This window comes from Natator depressus, chromosome 9 (genome assembly GCF_965152275.1).
Source record: "Natator depressus isolate rNatDep1 chromosome 9, rNatDep2.hap1, whole genome shotgun sequence".
Classification (NCBI taxonomy): domain Eukaryota; kingdom Metazoa; phylum Chordata; order Testudines; family Cheloniidae; genus Natator; species Natator depressus.
Genome location: NC_134242.1, coordinates 91,891,031 through 91,911,341, shown reverse-complemented (window position 1 = coordinate 91,911,341; position 20,311 = coordinate 91,891,031). Strand labels below are relative to the sequence as shown.

At 39.8% G+C, this 20,311-nt stretch overlaps 1 protein-coding gene across 3 annotated transcripts in view; it reads left to right on the top strand.

Moving 5' to 3' along the window:
• FMR1 (fragile X messenger ribonucleoprotein 1) overlaps positions 1–15,053 on the top strand; it is a 57,240-nt gene extending 42,187 nt beyond the window's left edge. For 2 of the 3 annotated variants that reach the window (XM_074962636.1, XM_074962637.1), the window contains 4 exons: positions 2,422–2,617; positions 5,792–5,971; positions 6,752–6,834; positions 12,597–15,053. In XM_074962636.1, the coding sequence (XP_074818737.1) occupies positions 2,422–2,617; positions 5,792–5,971; positions 6,752–6,834; positions 12,597–12,758 (621 nt within the window). In that variant the 3' untranslated portion in view covers positions 12,759–15,053. The remainder of the gene's footprint in view (positions 1–2,421; positions 2,618–5,791; positions 5,972–6,751; positions 6,835–12,596) is intronic. The other variant, XM_074962638.1, reaches the window with a different exon arrangement.
• Positions 15,054–20,311: the final 5,258 nt, after the last annotated feature.

Below are 20,311 nucleotides of genomic sequence, written 5' to 3'. Positions count from 1 at the left end.
CTGCTTCTCTAGCAAGTTCCTCGTTTCTTCTGAGATTTTTCCCTTCGCTCTTTTCAGTCTTCCTTTCTCGGCTAATTTCACACGTGGCCTCAACTTATCAGCGAAGTTTTTATTGTCCTCGTCATATTTATATAAGACTCAAGTCTTCCTTGGAAATGTTTGCTTTCAGGATTGCCTAGTCTCTGATTTGCCATCTGTAGCGCTTTCTTCTCCACCTTTTCATTGAAGTTGAGCCTCGCTCTCAGCAAACGATGGTCACTGCCGGTGTTGAATGATGGCACTACTTGAGATGTCTTGTACAATTCACTGCTTATCAATCAGAATGTAGTCGATCTCGTTCTTGTTCTTTGGAGTGGGTGCGATCCATGTCCACCTCTTCTTGGCCTTCTTAAACCATGTGTTACCGATGAACATTTCTTTTGTCTCTGGCAAAGTTGCCAGTCGTTCTCCTCATGGATTCCTTTCACCAATGCCGTATCTTCCAATGAACTTTTCGCCTTCTTTCCCTCTTCCGACCGTGGCATTGAAGTCTCCCATCACAATCATTATACATGAATTTTTGAGTGAGAGTTTCCTCGAGCTCCTGAAAGAATTCTTTCTCATCATCATCTTCACTTGTGCTTGTGGGAGCGTAGATCTGGATAATCATGAGGGTGCTGTTCTTCCTCAGTTGGAGGTGTAGCACTCCGATGCATGATTACTTGAACTTGCAGGAGGAGATTTTTGAAGACCATTCCTTGTTGACGATCAAACCAATTCCTTCTAGCGGTTCTCATGCCTTCTCCTTTTCCCAACATGATGGAACTTCCGTCTCTCCACTTCGCTTCCATCTCCTTTTTTCGTTGTGTTTCGCAGAGACCAAGGATGTCGCAGGCTGTCCTTGCCGCCGCCTCCTCCGTTAGATGGTTGATCAAGTCATTTCTTGTCAGTGTCCTGCAGTTGTAGGTACACACTGAGAGAGCAGTCCTTTTTTTTTTTTTTTTTTTTTTTGGCCCTTCAGATTCTTAGCAGCCCCTAGTCGATCAAACTCCACACTGCAACCGTGGAATGCATTGAGGGACACCCAAAGAACTGGGGCGCATTTATTCGTGTTGTTTTAGCCATTTCTTCAACCACTTGCTGGCTATGCTGTCAGTGGCACATTTACCTCCTCAAAATCTTACTGCAAAATCCTACCACAGTGCCTCAAAGCGGCACAGCAGTGACCCTGGCTTGTCTGACAGCAATGATAGCGCAGTGTATTCTCCAGTAGGTCCTACCATGCTGTTAAGTTGTCAGACTGCCAACCCTGCGAGGGGACAGTTGTCCTCGTTTTTTGAGGTTGGGTGCTGGGTAAAATATTTGGAACAAATAGACGATATTAGTGAGGATTGGGAAACAGTGTCTTCTACATAAACTTGACAAATTTACAAGTTTTTTTTAGAAAGCTGTGCTAATTAATCAAATGTTTGATAAAACAACTGAGCTAATAGTTGAGAGTGGAATTGATTGGACCTGTGCAGGAATCCTCAGTGGATTGTTCTCTTTTGTGCTCCTCACTATTTCCTTGAACAAAATAGTGGAACATGAAAAGAAACACCTCAGCGCAAGGCATACTCTCTTAAGAACCACATACCTACTCAATAGCCTAGACTCCACAGCAGAGCACAAGGAGCATTCAGGGCTGGCAATGACCAGAGGAGCGGTTTACCAGGACTGCAACTGTCAGCTAGTTGTTTCACAAAAGCAGTGTGTGGGAGCAAATGTTAAATCCCTAATATTTACATAGATGCCATCTGACTTAACTGTTAATGTTTCCAAAGATGGTAAAGTTTTACTTTAAGATCCTTAAGTGGGTAGGAACAAGTCTGAGGAAACAGTTAAGTATCCTATCTGATTCTTGGACTCTTGGGATAATGATACTCAACCAAGGTGACTTTTCCCAATGCACTTTCTCTGTTGACCTTTTGCAAGGAGTGGATGAACAGCATGCATAATCATATCTTTAAATCATCTAAGTGGTGGTGTCTGAGCTTCTGGTCGTGACTGCCTTGTCCTCCCCATATTTCTGGAGCCTGGTATAGAAAAAATAAGAACCCCTGAACTAGAGGAAGCACATGCCTCACTTCCTTTGCCTTTGAATAGGTTGTTTGACTCTTAAACTTAAATGTGAAATAGTTAGGGCCAGAAAGAAAAAGCAGCAGCCTTGCAGACTTTTCTAGCAACAACTAATCTTGAAAAAGTAAGGTATTTCTAGTATGTTGACTTGAAGGTTACTAATCTCTGTTTCTCAGGAGTGAGTTTATAAACAAAAAATACACACCTCTTTCATGGCATGTTGCTCTGTGGTTCATTTTCAAAAACTGGAAAACATTTCTAATTTCCACATTTGGGTAGTAATTTAATAGCAGTTATATGTGACAAATTGTTTATTTTATATAGGAGGTAGACCAACTACGTTTGGAAAGATTGCAGATCGATGAACAGCTCCGACAGATTGGGGCTACTTCTAGACCACCACCAAATCGTACTGACAAGGAAAAAGGATATATGACTGATGATGGTCCAGGACTTGGGCGAGGTAGTCGACCCTACAGAAACAGAGGGCACAGCAGACGTGGTCCAGGCTATGCTTCAGGTAGTTACTACCAGTATGTCTATAATTTAAGATTGGTCTTCTGGACACTGACTTTGTCATCATTTTCTGAAATTGTAATCTAGTAAAACAGGGCTTGAGCGCTGGATGATTCAGGGGATTAGTAGTGGAGCTTTTAAAATTAGACTAAAATTGTTATTCATCAAGAGTACTATTTATAGGAAGGCTGCCCAATATCCTACTTGGAAAAAACATGTAATTATTGTTCAGTGATTACCAAACTTGTATATGTGTTATCTATCTTAATATGTTGAAGGATGGTAATAGAAAAGAAGCAATTAAATGGACTGAAGTACTGAAAACAGAACCCTTTTGAAGTAAAATATAAACTTTAAGATTTTACAGGTAACTAAAAAAAACTGTAATTCATCATCATGCTCATTTGCTTGTATGTTTTTCCTATCCCTAACCTTTCAATGTGTCCTTTAGATTGTAAACTTTCCAGGGCAGGAACTGTCTTTGCATTTGTACAGCACCCAGGATAATGAGATTCCAGATCTCATTTTGGGCTTTAGGCACTACCATAAAATAAATATTAATCAGATTAGGTATCAAATTTGTGCTTATCTGAAGAAGCGCATGCAGTTGTTTTCTTCAGATTGTTTAAGATCAAATGTGCCACTGAATGGAACTTTTGTGTGTTTGGTGGAAAAGTGTAATCTTCAAAGTGGAACTAGAATGATACTTAAAGCTCACATGCCACATCTCCCAGCAGCTCTTTAATATCTTGTTCATTCAGAAGCATTCTGTTCATTTCATACCCAGAAAATAGCATAGATCAATTGGTGATTATGTCATAACAACTGAAAGGCAAAGACTTGAACTTGATAAGACCATTGCAGCCTTCTTTTATACTAACATCTTCAGTGGAGCACAGAATTAACTTTTAAAATCAATTACTGAAGCACTTTGTCCTGGTTAATACTACGCTAGACTGATATGCTCACAGGTCCACTATTAAAAGCTGCAAGTGAAGAAATAAAAGGGGGTAGATAAATAAAAGAATCAACCTTGACACTAGTGCAAAAGGTTAGTTAACATGATAAATGACCTGATGATGGCTACAAGCATCATACAACGAAAACTTTTTTCCTACTTAATATTGATTGTTCACCTGAAAAGAAAACTGCAGAATATTATTCCCAGTAGCTGAAGATTCTACCAAGAATGCAAGTAAAAGTGTAACACAGGTCTTTGCCATTTACTTGGACAATTAACAGAAAATGAAAAAGATAAGAACTTCTGAGGTGAAATCATTCCAAACTTTTGGTATATGGAAGTTCAGTATGCTCTTTAAAAGCCCTTGAGAAAGAAGATATTCCGTATCTTCAGCCTCATAATTAGTTGATTGAAAAAGGGGGGGATTAATGTCGCCGTTTCCCAGTGACACTTGCTTCCATGAATAGGTACCTACATTTATAAAAGCAACAGAAGGGAAAGTTTAGCATGATTAGACGGATTCCAGGCTGGTGGTTGCTGGTTGTAGTCTCTGTAGAAGTTTGGCTTGATCTCATTAAAGAACTGTAACCTCACAGAGATAATTTTTATCTATATCTATATATCTAGAACTATCTAGATATATAGAGGGGGGGGGGTGTGTGTGTGTGACCACTTTTCTACTAGAACTTTACAGTTGTTTAACCAGCATTACAGATTCTAAATGCAAATGAAGATCACATATTGAACCCAGAACAGGAAGAGGCAGAACATACGACCTGGACAGCTATCTGGAGTTTGTTCCTTCTCTTGTAGCATTTAGAATCCAAGATCCGAGATTTCTGCTCCGAGTCTGTTTTTGAAGAAGGCTGTTAGTTTACCTCAAAATGGCAGAAAAGTGAAAGTACAGTCATGGAAGATGGGAGAGTTTAATTCAGAATGTTGTCAGTTTTTTAAACTGACCTCCATTTCTGTCCAACCATAAAGCATTAGTCATGTGTGTTCTTAGCACATTTGAGATGGTTTGGTCAAAATTGCATAATATGCTAGGTAATGAAAAACAGCAAATAGGTTGATAAAAGCATATTATCCAAGATTTAACTAGCGGTACTCTTTATGTTGCTATTGTGTTAAGAATTACAGACTTTTCACTTTGGATGATTTGTGCTTTTTTTCAGTTTAAAGCATAAATATGCTAGTGAAGTGAATTATATACTATGTGTTTCATTTAATAATAACTTCCAGGCTTGGAGGGGGGAGGTTCTTTGGGTTTCTTTTACTATTTTGCGGGTGGGGAGGATACAAGCCAGCGTTTGGGGGGTTGGAAAAAATAACAGCACACTTGATTAAGAAACTCGTTTTAGTCCTTGACCCACTTCTGCTTCCCACATCAGGCCACCACACACTGTCTTCTTTTTACTTTCTCCATTCAGGGGTTAATAGGCCAAGAAGTTCAAAAATAGGAATCTAAAGGTAGGCTGGCTCCTAAAACCCACACCTAAAAAAATGGTCTGATATTTAGACGTGCAAGTACACTTATCAGCTCCAACTGAAATCAAGTTCATTTTAAATGAAGGGTGTCCTGGCAGGGACAAATTGAAGTGGATTTATGGAATTTCCACCCATCCACTAACTTGAGTCTTTATTCAGCAGTAATACGCTTTTCGTCAAGTTTTGAAAATCTAGCTTCAGTAGTACAATATCAGGTAAAAAGTGAATGAGCTAGTTTTTAGTTATTTCTCCAAAGTTCTACATGTCAAGGTCACTTTTAATATGGCTATTGCAATGTGCCACTGAACTTCACTGGAGTATATTATAAATATAACATACAGAATAATGGGACCCCAAAAACCTTTTGATAAGAATGAGTGCTGTATTCAAACTTGGCTTTGTCTATTCAGAGTGTGCTCTTTAATTTTGAACTTCATAAGTTTAACGACAATTGAATTTAATTATCCCTGCCTGGTGGGTAGATATAGAACATGACTTGCCCCTGGGAACTGGAAGATTTTCTTCTGAGGTTGACATTCATGTTACCTAAGTGAATTGGTACATAAACTCTGTAACTAAGAGCTTTATTTCTGTCAACCAAGTTCTACTGATGATGGAACAAGAATTTTAAGTTCACTCCTAAAAGGAAGCTTGTTGCAGTGTTGTTTGATTTTTCTACAATAGTCCATTAATGAAAATAGACAATGACTTTTTTTTAACTCTTGATAGGAACTAACTCTGAAGCATCAAATGCTTCTGAAACAGAATCTGATCACAGAGATGAGCTTAGTGATTGGTCGTTAGCCCCAGCAGAAGAAGAACGAGACAATTACCTTCGCAGAGGAGATGGACGAAGACGTGGAGGTGGCGCACGAGGCCAAGGCGGGCGGGGTCGTGGAGGTTTCAAAGGTAAATTGACTTCAGTGGGATTTGGATCAGGCCTTTTATGAGTCAATCAGTGTTTGTCCTACTCTTGGCCATATAACATCAGTACATACAGTACTCTTGCAGAAATTGCCTGAGATATCCCTACGCCCATCTTTTCTTCTTATATCCGTGTATGACTAAAACTTAGTGTTGTAATTTATATATGCAGTAGGAAAGAATTAGCAGGAGTAAAGTGGGAGAAACAAGCTTGAAGTCTAAACCTTAACTCAAATTCTCACTTTTAAATAATATTTGATAAATTTAGCACTCTGGTGATGTACCATAATGTACAACTTGAAGTCTTCGGAATAGAGATTTTCTTATTTCTTTTCCATAGGCTACTTTTTGTTTACTTCGACATATCAAGAGCAGGGAATCGTGCCACATATGATATTTTTGGGAACAATAAAGCTGAGCTTGGAAAATAAATAAGCTGTCAGTAGAAAAATTTAAATAGGTAATACCCTACAAAAATTGATTCTTCATCTTTCTCATTCTGTGGATCACTTTCCCAATCCACAGGATGGTTTTGTTCCATTATACAGACCTCCACAAAAGATTCTGTGAACCAGCGATGGACCCTAGTTTGTGAACTTCTGCTCTACTTTATCTAAGCATTAAGAATATTTTTGATGCTATTTAGCTTTAACGTAACTCCATGTTGACTGTGTACTTTTAACTGCTTAGAGAAAAATCAGGGGGAAAAATTTACAAAATTAGTGCTGAGAAGCAACTTTGCTGAATATTGCATTCTCTTTATAGGAAATGATGAACAGTCACGAACAGATAACCGTCAACGTAATTCAAGAGATTCTAAAGGGAGAACAGCAGATGGATCTCTTCAGGTAAATTTTCTTCCTTTGTTTGTTTAAAACCTGCTGCCTATTACTTTCATTGTGTGACCCCTGGTTATGTGAAGGGGTAAATAACACTTGCCCATTTGCTTTTTCCACATCATTCATGATTTTATAGACCTCTATCAAATCCCCCCTCAGTCATCTCTTTTCCAAGCTGAATAGTCAGTCTTTTTAATCTGTACTCATATGGAAGCTGTTCCATACTCCCTTAGTCATGTTTGTTGCCCTTCTCTGTACCATTTCTAATATATCTTTTTTGAGATAGGTGCCCAGAACCACTCTCCGTATTTAAGGTGTGGGATTTATATAGTGGCATTATAATATTTACTGTTGTCTTATCTCTCTTTTTCCTAATGGTTCCTAACATTGTTAGCTTTTTTTGACGGAGACTGCACATTGAGCGGATGTTTTTAGAGAACTATTTACAATGACTCCAAGATTTCTTGAGTGGTAAGTTAGTGTAGACCCCATAATTTTGTATGTACAGTTGGATTTGTTTTCCAATGTGCATTACTTTGCATTTATCTACACTGAATTTCATCTTCTATTTTCTTGCCCAGTCACCCAGTTTTGTGAGATCCCTTTGTAATGCTTGGCTTTGGACTCAACTATCCTGAGTAATTTTGTATAGTCTGCAAACTTTGCCACCACACTTTTTTATCCCTTTTTCAAGATCATTTATGAATATGTTGAAAATGCTGGTCCCAGTACAGATCCTTGGAGCACCCCAGTATTTACCTCTCTCCACTGTGAAAACTGACCATTTATTCCTCTCCATTGTTTCCTGTATTTTAACTAGTTACTGTTCCATGAGAGGACCTTCCCTCTTATCCCATGACTGCTTAGTTTGCTTAAGAGCCTTTGGTGAGGACCTTGTCAAAGGCTTTCTGACAGTCCAAGTACACTATGTCCACTGGATCACCCATGTCCACATGTTTGACCCCCTCCGAGAATTCTAATAGGTTGGTGAAGCATGATTTCCCTTTACAAAAGTCATGTTGACTCTTCCTCAACAAATCGTGTTCATCTGTCTGATAATTCTGTTCCTTGCTACAGTTTCAACCAATTTGCCTGGTACTGAAGTTACGCTTACTGGCCTGTAATTGCTAGGATCGCCTTTTTTAAAAATTGGTGTCTCGTTAGCTATCCTCCTGTCATCTGATAAAGAAGCTGATTTAAATAATAGGTAACATACCACAATTAGTAGTTCTGCAATTTCATACTTGAGTTCCTTCAGAACTCATGAGTGAATACCATCTGGTCCTGGTGACTTATTACTATTGAATTTATCACTTTGTTCCAAAACCACCTGTGTGGAAACCTCAATCTGGGAGAGTTCCTCAGATTTGTCAACTAAAAAGAATGGCTGAGGGAATCTCCCTCACCGCTTTTGTAGTGAAGACCGATGCAAAGAATTCATTTAGCTTCTCCGCAGTGGCCTTGTCTTCCTTGAGTGCTCCTTTAGCGCCTCGATCATCCAGTGGCCCCACTGATTGTTTGGCAGGCTGTTTGTGATGTACGTAAAAAAAAAAAAAATTTAACTCATTCTTCATTTTAAATTCAGTTTAGTTTCCCTGGCTTTTCCTAGTTTTCACCAATACCTTTTGTCTTATGTACTTAGAACACAAGTATTATAATGGGGGGAGAAGAGAAGGAACTATAAAAAATTAGAAAAAGCATTATTGAATGCATGAAAAATTAGTACCCTGTAGTAAGAAACCAGTATAGCTTTCTAGAGGGGACAAGGTACATCTTTAAATTTAGTTATGGTATTAAATTAAACATTTGTAATGTTTCATTACCAATGAACTAGTCAAGCAGTGAGTAACTTTAGAAAGCAAATTAAAATCCACATAAAGGGACACTGAATTCTACAATTCATTTTGTTTCCAATCTTTTATGACAAGTAAACGTTCCCTTTGTGGTGTTTGACAAACACACCAGCCTAGGAATGTGTATTTTCCTGTGTATGTAGTGTCTTCTAAGGAAGCACCTCCAGTGTACTTCAGGCCTTAGGCATGTGCAGAGAGTCTTCTGCCACTTAGTAAGAGCTGCCCCAACAGAAGGAAAAGATGAGCTGCTTCTACTTCCTCCTGCATGGTGATATGTGCAGTCTCTGCTTGGAGAGTTTGTGGCAACTTTGCTTGGGAAGGACCCCCTGAAGAAATAAAATGCCATTTCTGAGAGGCTCCCACTCCTAAGTAAGGTGAATAGGTTTTGCAGAGCCGGGGCCAAAAAGCTATTTCCTGGATGGGGTGAAGTGGAGCTGGTAGAGTTGATGCCGTCTCCCCCACACAAACATGAAGAATAAAACTTTTGTTTGCGGAATTTTGCAATGACACATGATTTACAAGTGTGCATTTTGTCTTTGCTAAATAATATTTTTGAAGGAAATAACTGAGAAATTTTCTATCAGGAAGACACTTAACCAGTTCAAGTGCTGGTCCCTTTGGGTATTCCACACTTCATTATGCATGTGCACCATGGTCCAAGTCCAGAGATTTCTAGCAAGTAGCCTCTGTTAGAATGCACATGCACAGCTGTTCTCCTCTTGCTCCAAACCAAGGTTATAAGGGGCACTGTGGACCATTGTCTTTTCAGTTCCTTATTACCGCAACATGGCCTGAGTTGGAATCTTCAGTGTCCGCAGCTCCTTCAGTGTTTCTTCAATGTAATCCATATCGTGTGGTGAATATTTCTTAGTTTTGATAGTTTTTACCATTTAGCATAGTTAGTGTGGTTTAGTTAGCTTTTCCCCACCTTGGGAAGCTTTTCCCTGTGGACAAGGACCCCAGAGTCTTGGGGTTTACACACTGCATATCCTGACCTCCCTCCCCCATCCCCCGTCTCCTCCCCCCCCCCCCCACATCTTTTCAGTGAGCAGCAAACATTAGTGTTGCCTTTATTGCCTTGGTGAGGCTCATATCTCAGCTAAGTGCAGTATCTGCCACTCCTTCCCTTCCCAAACATGTGAGGTTTGAGAGCTCCAGCTGAGTAAACATCCCATGGTGAAGGCCATGTGATTCCAGTCGGATCTTGGCTGGGGGGACCCCTCGGTACTCCGAGCTCAGTCGATAGGCAGTGCCCCTCCAAGCATGAGCTCAGGAGCCAAGGCTACAAGTTCTAAATCTTAAGAATCCCTCTCAAGGACTTCTCATGAGAGTAAGGGGCACTCAGGCAAGGGCAGATCTTTACTTCTGGGAGCAGATTTTGAAGAAGATCCTTCCCTGACTCCATCCAAGTCTGGTGATTCCTTGTATGTGGGTCCTAAGGACCTAGACCCACTTAAACCTCCTCAGTTGAGTGTAACATGAAGAAGTAAGGATCCGTTGGTACCGACCTCAGTTCAGACGCATAAACCTGAGGATAGGCACCCACTGGGCACAGTCTACGAGATCAAGAGTAGACTCTGTGCCAGTACAGGCCTGTTCCTAAAAGGACCCAATGTCCGCTGTAACCAGGGAAGTATCAGATCCAACAGTCTCGTTCACTGGTATCCTAGAGATAGTCATTCTATTATCAGTCTCCTCTCCTCTCAGACTTTGTTCCTCTGGTGTGTTCCTGAATAATCTGCTTCAAGAACCCTGGGTCACCACCCTGTTCCCTCCCATGAGCCAGAGCATTTGACCGGTAGCTCCACCAATTGAACAGGAACCTGCCTTCTCATTGGACTACTTGAAGGTTCCAGATGAACACAAACACCTGTCAGGGATGGTCTAGATAATATTTAGTCCTGCCATGAGTGCAGGGGGCTGGACTAGATGACCTCTCGAGATCCCTTCCGGTCCTATGAGTCTGTGAACCATCATCCCCACATAGGGAGACTAGTCTGGATAGAAGCTCCAGAAGATCTGGGTTCCATCATCCACCCAGATATGACTTCCTAGCAAACCAGCGGTTCCCAATGCCCTGGGGTCCTCCCCAATGGATCAACCTGGCATACTAGCATTATTGGTGCCCTGGGATCCTTAAACTAGACCGCCTTGGATCCGTGCATGAACTTTACACTCTCCTAGCCAACACCTACTAACTCCGTTTGAGTATGAGGAAGAAGCTGAGACAGATCCGACAGTCCCAACAGATGTCTCCTCCTCCTCCTCCAGATGAGGTGGTTGCTCCATCTTCACCATCTCTGCATTGATGATCACAGGCAATATCAAGAACTCCTATAGAGATTAACATATGAGCTTCAGATCCAGCTTGAGGAGTTCCAAGAGACATAGCATAAGCTGTTGGACATTTTGCAACCTCCAGGGCTGAGAGGCATTAGTTTGTTCCAGCCAAAGAAGAGAAGTTCCTGTTTTCTCAGCCAGCACCTGACAAGCGGCCACTGAGAGATCTAGGCTGCTACATCCCAAGGCAACACATTCAGACAAGGGCACCAAACTCCTTGATTTCCTGGAAAGACAAGTTTTTTTCTTCAGTAGGTCTTGGATTGAAAATTACTAACTGCCTGGCACTGTTAGCAAAATATGATTTCATCAACTATGCAAAATGTTAAGAATTCAAGGACAGACTCCCCTAGAAGGACAGATCTCAATGCTAAGCCCTTATTGATCAGGGAAAACTCGTAGCAAAAACATCTGTTCAGGTTGCAGTGGCTGCTGCTGATACTGCTACCAGTACTGCAGATCTCTGTACCAATTGTATCCTTGCACTCCTTCCTGTTTGACTACTGCTTAACAATCTCCCACATATAGAATACATATAGGGACAGCACTCAAAGAAGAAATATAAGTTAATTCCACTACCCTCCCTCCATCCCCTCTGCTGCGGATCATGACTGGATTTGCAGTAAGAAGAGAAACTAAAGACACCAGTCCACATTGCCTTATACCCTCAGTCCAGAGCACAAGGAGAACAAGTGCGCATGTGTGGACCAAGAGACACTACTTGCTAGATTCAGGCATACTGTGCAAATGCGTACCCACCGGTCGAATACAGATAGGGACCACACATCTTGAAGAACCTCCAGTTACAGGTAAGTAGCCTCCATTTTATCAACATATCATGAATTCTTACTCTTCTGAGAGCTGTATGAGATACTCTAATAAAATAAGCGCTTCAGAATGTTGATGAATCCTCCGTAATTACTGGCTAATCAGGAGGTAAATAAAGTTTGTTTTTTAAAAAACAAATAAAAAAAAAGTATGCCAAAAATGGATTTAAAGGTATTCTATTATCAAGCTAAAAATCTTGCATTTCAAACAAAATTCTTCTTGCCCACTTCGAAAGCCACAGCTCTTTTTGATTGATTAAATTCAATCTTAGCAAAGGGTGGCAGAGTGGATTTTATTATTATTAGTATAGTTGCATCACAGCTTTGCAATGTTGATTTTCAAAAATCCTTCTTTCACTGTATGACTAGGAATATCTTGATTGATTAAAACTGAAACAAGCTTAAAATCTTTCGATATATGTATTTTCAGTTCTGCATGAACATCAAAACTATAGTAGACGGATCCGTTTTGCTTTCTGGTTCTCCTATACTAATACAGTGCATTATGGTGTTTTGACTTTCCAACACTCAATGAAATGTATATATTTTTAAAAGTTACAGGTGTTCATTGAAATATTTTTTTAAAAAAAAATCATAGGGGGATTTTGTTTCATACTTTTTTGTAAAGCTAGCTTCCTTTTTGAATAAAATCTTAAAGATGGCACCTAAATTATTTGACACCGCTCTCTTTTAACAGTTAACTTCAGGAATATTTAAAGGGTATGCTTTATATAACTGTAACTTGTTTCAGATCAGAATTGACTGCAATAATGAAAGGAGCGTCCACGCTAAAACGTTACAGAATACCTCCAATGAAGGTAGTCGGCTGCGCACGGGTAAAGATCGTAATCAGAAGAAAGAGAAATCAGACAGTGTGGATGGTCAGCAACCATTGGTGAATGGAGTACCCTAAACTGCATAATTCTAAAGTCATATTTCCTATACTGTTTCAGTGATTCTTATTCCACGTTAGAGAAACTTGTTAGGCCAAAGACAAATAGTAGGCAAAATGGCGCAGGGCATGAAATGAACATAAAAGTTCTGTTAGCCTTTTTTAACATCAGCAGTATGCAGTTGTTTTCAGAATAAGAAGTTATACAAATATTTGCATAAAAATATCTGAACTTCTGAAAAATGCTTTCAAGTACATCTTGCACTTCAAACAATGAGATTCTTTTCGTTTGTTTTAAAAATACTGAGCTGTGCATTGGTATACTTTTTGTTCAGTTGTACCATTTTAACGCATTGGGTCAAAAATCACTGCTCAATTTCAATTTTCAGAATAAATAGTGTTTGCAGTAATAAATTGGGCTTCTGTTTTCAATCTAACTTACAAGTTCTTCATGAAATGCTATGTCGTTTTATGTCCTGTGTCAGTTCACATTTTGGTCCACTTTTTCAGTATTTTAGTGGACTCTGAAATATGTGTGATGTAACAATTGTCATTTTCATTAGCAAAAAAAGTTGTATGATCTGTGCCTTTTTTATATCTTGGCAGGTAGGAATATTATATTTGGATGCAGAAATCAGGGAAGATGAGTTGGAAACACTAAATGTAAAATATATGTAGCAAACCTTGTCAGACATTAGTACTTTATAGAAGAATGCATGCTTTCCATAATTTTTTCCTTACATAAGCATCAGGTTAGGCAGTTGTAAGAATAGGAGATTTCTTTTGCACTGAAGATTTGGCAAATAGTGTTATTGAGACGGGGTGTAATTTTTTTGTAGACAGTACAAGAAGTTTAAAAAAAAATCTTTCCATTTCTGGGAAACTAAAAATTCATTGTTACTGAGGGAACAAATGTAACTTGTTCACAAGCTAGTAATGTGTGCCTGCTTTTTGGCCAGATGACCAATTAAAAATAACCTTTCTTCATCCTCACAAAAGTTTTGAGATTGTTTAAAATTTTAATTTGGAGCTTATCTCAAGGGAGATAAGAAGAACATTCCCACATGTGATAACCTGTTAAGTGCAGGGAGTAGTATAGCTAACTAACATTGGAGGCAGGAATAATTCATAATTTTTTGAGGTACAAGGTCTGATTCACAAGCAGGTTTGGAAGGAGTTAGGGAACTTGATGCAAAGTACATAAAGGGGGATTTAAACGTACTTTTTTTCTTTTTATTTCTGATCATGAATTAAATTTACTGGGTAAAACTGTGTGAGGACTTTCATTTTAATCTATTTTTATTAAACTTACTCCAGTAGGAGTGCCACTGATTATGTACAGAACTGTACAAACATGATCTTGCCTCTGATGTATTTTGTGAGTTTTGTTTCTTTGCTTTTTTCATTCCACTGTTTTTCCTTGCATACAAGTACGCATATAAAAATGGCAACAAACTGCACATGATTTAACACATATAAAAATGTCTTAAAAAGTATTGCCAAACATTAATGTTGATTTCTAGTTATTTATTTTGGGAATGTATAGTATTTGAAAACAGAAATTGGTACCTTGCACACATCATCTGTAAACTGTTTGGTTTAAAATACTGTAGATAATTAACCAAGGTAGACTGACCTTGTAATGTAACCGCTCTTGGGCAATATTCTCTGTACATATTAGCTACAACAGATTGGATTTTATGTTGACATTTGTTTGGTTATAGTGCAATATATTTTGTATGCAAGCAGTTTCAATAAAGTTTGATCTTCCTCTGCTAACTGATGTTGATGCAATCCTTATAAATGATTGCTTTTAAAAACAGTCAACTTATAACAAGTAGAGAGAGCCTATATTTCTCTGTTAAAGTTTAACTGTAGCCATTGTTCCATATGTTGTAGAAAGCTTCTGAAACGTTACCAGTTTTCAAAAATTGGCAGATAATGCTAAAAAAACGGAACCTCTTTGGTGAAATTGTACAATACATGTTGAGCTATTACAATATGCACTAGATTTTTTTTACACTCAAAGGCTGAGTTCAATAAGGTGCTAACTAGGTTATATGTGAATTACTAATTACTAAAACTTCAATTTGATGGGCTAATCACATTCCATTTTCAAATGCATTTTTGGGGTAATGGCATGTTTTACAGTATTTCTGTGTGCTAAAGTTAAACATGTATCCCTTTCAATTCAAATTTCAATGTTTTTAAGTGTTAGTAAATTTCAAAAACATAAATTGTAAATCTAAATGTAAATTTTATTTTGAAAAATCATGCATTGTTACAAAGCTTGAAAGTGCAACATGTCTGATGCTTGGGTTCAGATCCTACTGGTAACTTATAAAGTATGGTCTAATGGATTAAAATTATTTTAAAAAATAAAGTTTTTTTTTTTAAACAGTGAAAGGTATTTGTGAATGATGCCAAAGATTTAAGCTCAATAGGATTAAACACAAACCCTCTAAAATAACAAATGTATCTTCAAAAATAAGGAGAAAATCACTTTTCCTTTCTTTGTTCCCCAGCTAGTTTTTATTGGGAGGGAGGTTTGAAAGTTAGCGTATAGCCTCATCAAGGAGGATAGGTGTTCTATTTATTGATCATAAGAAACCTCGTGTAATAGGAGATTATCTCACCCCACCACCCCCTCCTTAGCAGAATTACAGGGGGAAATTCCCCATGGGGAAAACAAATAACTAATAAAACTAACACTGTTCTCCTGCTCACCTTCACTGAGTGCATCTTGGGGTATAATTCTCAATTTACAGTTCCCCTGTTTACCCTCACGGAGTGCAGCCTGGCAGATGAATCACTGCCAGGCACTAGGGATATGCTAAGTACTCAGACACAGACACCCCACACAAAGGGAATTCTCTACTCACGAGAGGAAGGCCAGCAGTCCAAATCAGATTTAGAGAAACAAATAGTAAAATATGTTTAAATATAAACCACCAGAGGATAGACTGTCAGGTAAGAGAGTACTCAATATGGTATTCTGAAATTATGCTTAGGTCAGCAGCAGCCCTGATCTAGCTATAGTTACATTATTCCTCCTTATACAGCCTGGGAAGGTGTAATACAGGGCGACTGATTTCCTGCCATACTTAAAAGATTGGAGAAGTATCAGACTGTCATCCCTAGCTGTTGTGGGTCACCCTGCCCCAATGTGCAAAGTATTGTTCCCAGTTTCTGTTGCAGGTTACCATGTCTCACTACCACCTCTACCTCCTTCCCACAGCAGATGACTATGGAGTCATGAGAGGGACAGCAGCCCAGATGTGGAAGAGGCAAGTAATAAGGGTCCTTTTGGCCCACCATTTATTTATTTTTGTGCCAGTCTCCATTTTATAAGGCCAAGATGTTCCTCATTGTGCAGCAGTTAAAATTTAATGTGGTATCACTACCAAAGAGAAATGTGGCCATCTTCTCTGATGGCCAGGGACTATGCATTTCTAACTGGGGGAGAACTTTAACTGAAAGAGTGGCCTTGCTATTCAGATCCCCTTCGGCCCCCGGTAGCTACATTCTGGGAGGTGTCATCTCAGCGGCTTCTTTTGGGCATGAAAGCTCTGAAGTGGCAACAACAACAAAAATATGAACTGTCAGCTGAAATCCTAAGGGGTCCAGGCATCCTTTCAGAAGCAGTGCTCACTTGAGTGGATGGCATTGCAAGGTATGGTCCGTCTCAACCTAAAAAAAAATATATATATATCACACATCCTAAAGGGCGGGGGAGATAATGAGATTCAGTTCTGATTCATGCATGTATATGAGGCTTTGATCCTTGGGATCTGGTGCTCTGGCATATCAGTTCCCAGCTATCTTTGTGATACTGTGGGAAGCTTTATGGAAAGCTGAGGCTATTCACTCATCAGAAAAGTCAATTTAGACTCCTGACCCTTGCCAGAATTTATAGAAAGGAATAGAGGTGATCGGGCAAGTTTGAAGTGTGTGAAGAGCAACAATAGAAAATACTTCTTTACATGTGATACTAGAGCAAATGTAGGATCAGTAACTGCACTCTTGCCCCAGAGCTGGAGTTAGACCCCTGATCAGTGCCAGGCTGTCGGGCAACAAAAGGGCTACCAATAGCTTTGATCAAATGAGGTCCATCATGGGTATAGTCCAGAGACAGTACCCTGTGGAGCTGTGCAAGAATTTCAGGAACAGCTTTGTCCCATTCCCCACTTAACTCATGGACAGGCCACAACATGAATGAAATCATCCATCATCTACTTCAGAACATTTTAATCTGTTCCCAATCTTATTTCTAGCCTCAGAGAATCAGAGACTAGCAGAAACATCTAAAGTTCCTAAAGGAGTCTTGTCTTCAAAGCATACCTAGTTTACCAGCCCCAGACCTTTGCAGATGGATGGATGGCAGCCTTTTTAATTTTCCCAACTTTGATTATTACTTCTTGATCTTGCATGTGCCTCTAGAACATCTGTACAGGATCATGATAGCAATAATACTGGCTTTTAGGGAAGAAGGAAATTAATTTCTTCCAGAAAAAAATTTTTGATTAGGGTTTTGTACAGAGAGTTAAAGGGCAAACACAGTGATATGGGAATGGGTGCCAGAAAAAGAAAGCAGAGTGTTCACCAGTTGGAACAAAATGATTCTCCTGACCTGGATGGAGCAAAGTGTCCTATCTCAATGTGCACAGCGTGCTCAGAGATGAACACCCAAAATTTGCCTGGCAGAAGTCAGCTTTGCAGAATGGCCCCAACACCCAGAAATAGATCACTCACCATAAATTAGTTTGGTGGGCTGGTGACCAATCTGTGTAATGTAGGAAAGTAGATTTGAATTACCCTGACCATGGAAGTTTTCTCAACTGAAGGGAACTTCAGGAGCTTTGGGCATTCACTGCTCTCAGCGACTGACAGGTCCAGCTGCCTCCAGGCTGCAGTACCTATTGTAAATGATCTGTGGACCTTATTACACAAAGGAAGTTTTCAGGTAAACACAGATTTCCGTAATCCTGCAGCCCAAGGTGAAATTCCTAAAATCTTAAAGGCTCCAGAAAGGCACTTTTAGTCAAACGGCTTCAGAAAATAGAGAAGGATTTGTGTTTTAGTTCAATTCACTCAGACCTGTTAAGGTATCTCTCAACTCTCCACTGATACATGAGTTTGGGAGTGCTCAGATATAGCCTCTTTACAATGAAGTTGAAACTATCAAATTATGTCCTGCTGTTTCCCATGTCGGTGCTGGGGGTGGGTGGGAAATAAGGCCTGTACCTCTAGGTCTAGCACAAAGACAGGAGCAGTCTTATTAGGCCATAACTTACGCTGTTCCAGTTGGTACTGGCTTCTTCAGGGAATAAAATTCCCTATCCCGCATCTGACTTGACTGCTCCCTTTTCCCCCAGATCTCTGACAAAAGACTCTGGCGCACTGCTATCACCTGTGTATTCTCTATTGTGACCTATCCCATTGGTAACAGAGGTTCCTATTGTCATGGACATTGCTGCCTTACTATCCTTCCTCGCCTGCCCTGGACAGCTTTGCAGTGATTATACCTGCACAAGGACTCCTTGGCTGAGACATAACATCCCGCATCTGCCTGTTTCTGCTATGACTGCGGTGAAGGTAGATAGAGAGCAGAGATGTGTCTGGAGCAGGGAAATCAGGAATTTTCCTCCAGTGTCTTCTGGCTCTTTGTTCCTGTTCTGACACCAATCCTTTTCTATAGTATTCTACAATATTAATCCATCCCACTGCACAAGTGTTTTTCTTCTCCTTTAGCAGCTTCTCACTGGGTTTCCTTGATCACTCAAAAGAAAACCATTTTAAGGGGACTATCTGAATAAAATGCCATCTTACTTTTATATCCGTTTGTCCAGCACCTTGCACAATGGTGTCCTGATCCCCTCAATTGGAGCGCCTACAATACAAATAATCATGATGGGCCTTTCATCCTCAGGATCCCAGCATGCTTTAAAAGCTTAATCTGTATGACAATTGAAGAGTCAGTCATCAGCAGGGAGAAAATAAGTTAACAGCCAGATCAATGTTGCGCAGCATCCTGCAGAGTAGTGGGGGGGGGGGGGGAATGTTGTTCAAAGATATCAGGTCAAACCAACTGTTAAAGTGCCATGAGACCTTTCGTGACTAGGCAGGATGGACAGGGCCTCTGTTGTAATGCCTTCATCCAAAAGCCCCTCATACTCTGACAGGATCTCTATTGACCAAGCTTGGAAGGATGAAGAACTTAACTGGCTGAGCGATGACTAGAATCTCAAGACCCATAGGCTTTGCTTTTTCAATCTTGGCCTCTTAACCTGGACTAACACTCTGAGGGAAGATTTTTAAAAATGACTAGAGATTGGGTTTATCTCAGTTTTAGACATCCACCCTGAGATTCCCTCAAAGGGGGAGTCTCTTCTTAAAAAAGAAAAAAAAAAAAAAAAAAAAGTGCTGAATGCCCTGCCCTCCCTCTGAAAATCAGTCCCCTTTTAAGGTGTCTCACATTAAACACCCAAAATTTCAGACACCCCAAATCTCTAGTCACTTTTGAAAACCCCTGACCATCACATTTTGGAAATGCTTCGTTTGTTTCTTTGTTTCTTTAATGGAGGAAGATACAGTTCCTTCTACTGTGGCTCTCTGTCCAACTTCCTATGTTGCATTTTTACAAACCTACAAAAAGGAAAAATCCAGAAAGGCTTTTAAGGTATGGTGACTTAAATGCACGTATAACTCTGATTTGTTGCAGTAATGATGCAAATGGTGACTGGTACTCACTTTTGGGGGAACTGTGTGATTTTGGTGATGTCTCCTAGCATCTGTCCAAGTGAGTATTGCAAAAAGTATTTTAATAGAAGTAGCAAGTAATTTTACTATAGGGAAAGTAAGATATTGTCTCATCGACGTTATTTTTGGCTGCAGTACGCCAAGTGCTATAGAAATTCCAGTGTTTCAAATTGCACAGGATGCTGCAGATTGATTTATGTTAAATTTTAAAAAAAATATTTCTCTCCCCAAATTGTAGCCCATCTCTTTTGCCTGTCTGTCCAGGCTTTAGATGGGAAACAGCTGTCTGTTGTCTCCTACCAGGTATTGAATTTTATTCTTTTTTTACCTTTTTTATAGATTTTTCTGCCATAAAGAAATAATTAGTGATCCCATTTGACAATCTGACTCAGCCTGTCAAAGGGTGAAATCAGGAGAGCCAGAAAGCCTGTTAAGTGCCGTATTTGGGCCCTGTACAATGATAGCACGGAAGGGTTAAGGGGACTTATGGCAAGCCAAGTTGTCAGGCAATGGGTGCTATGAGTAGAAGCACACCCTGTAGTGTCAAACATGCATAACAGAACAACGCACACATGAGGGATCCACGCTCACATTTGACCCTTTGCACTTCGGGATGTCACACCACAAATGCAGCACACTTTGCCTGCGGGGAGAGGAAGAGCCATTGGTTGCTCCGCTGTGAGTACTTTTCAGGAGTGATATTGAAAGGGTTCAGACACATCTGGAAGAGTCCGTTGCTCTAACATGAGGGGAAATTACTTTTTAATCACCTTCAACTCCTAATAGTCTAGGGAGAGTTTACATCCAGCCATGGA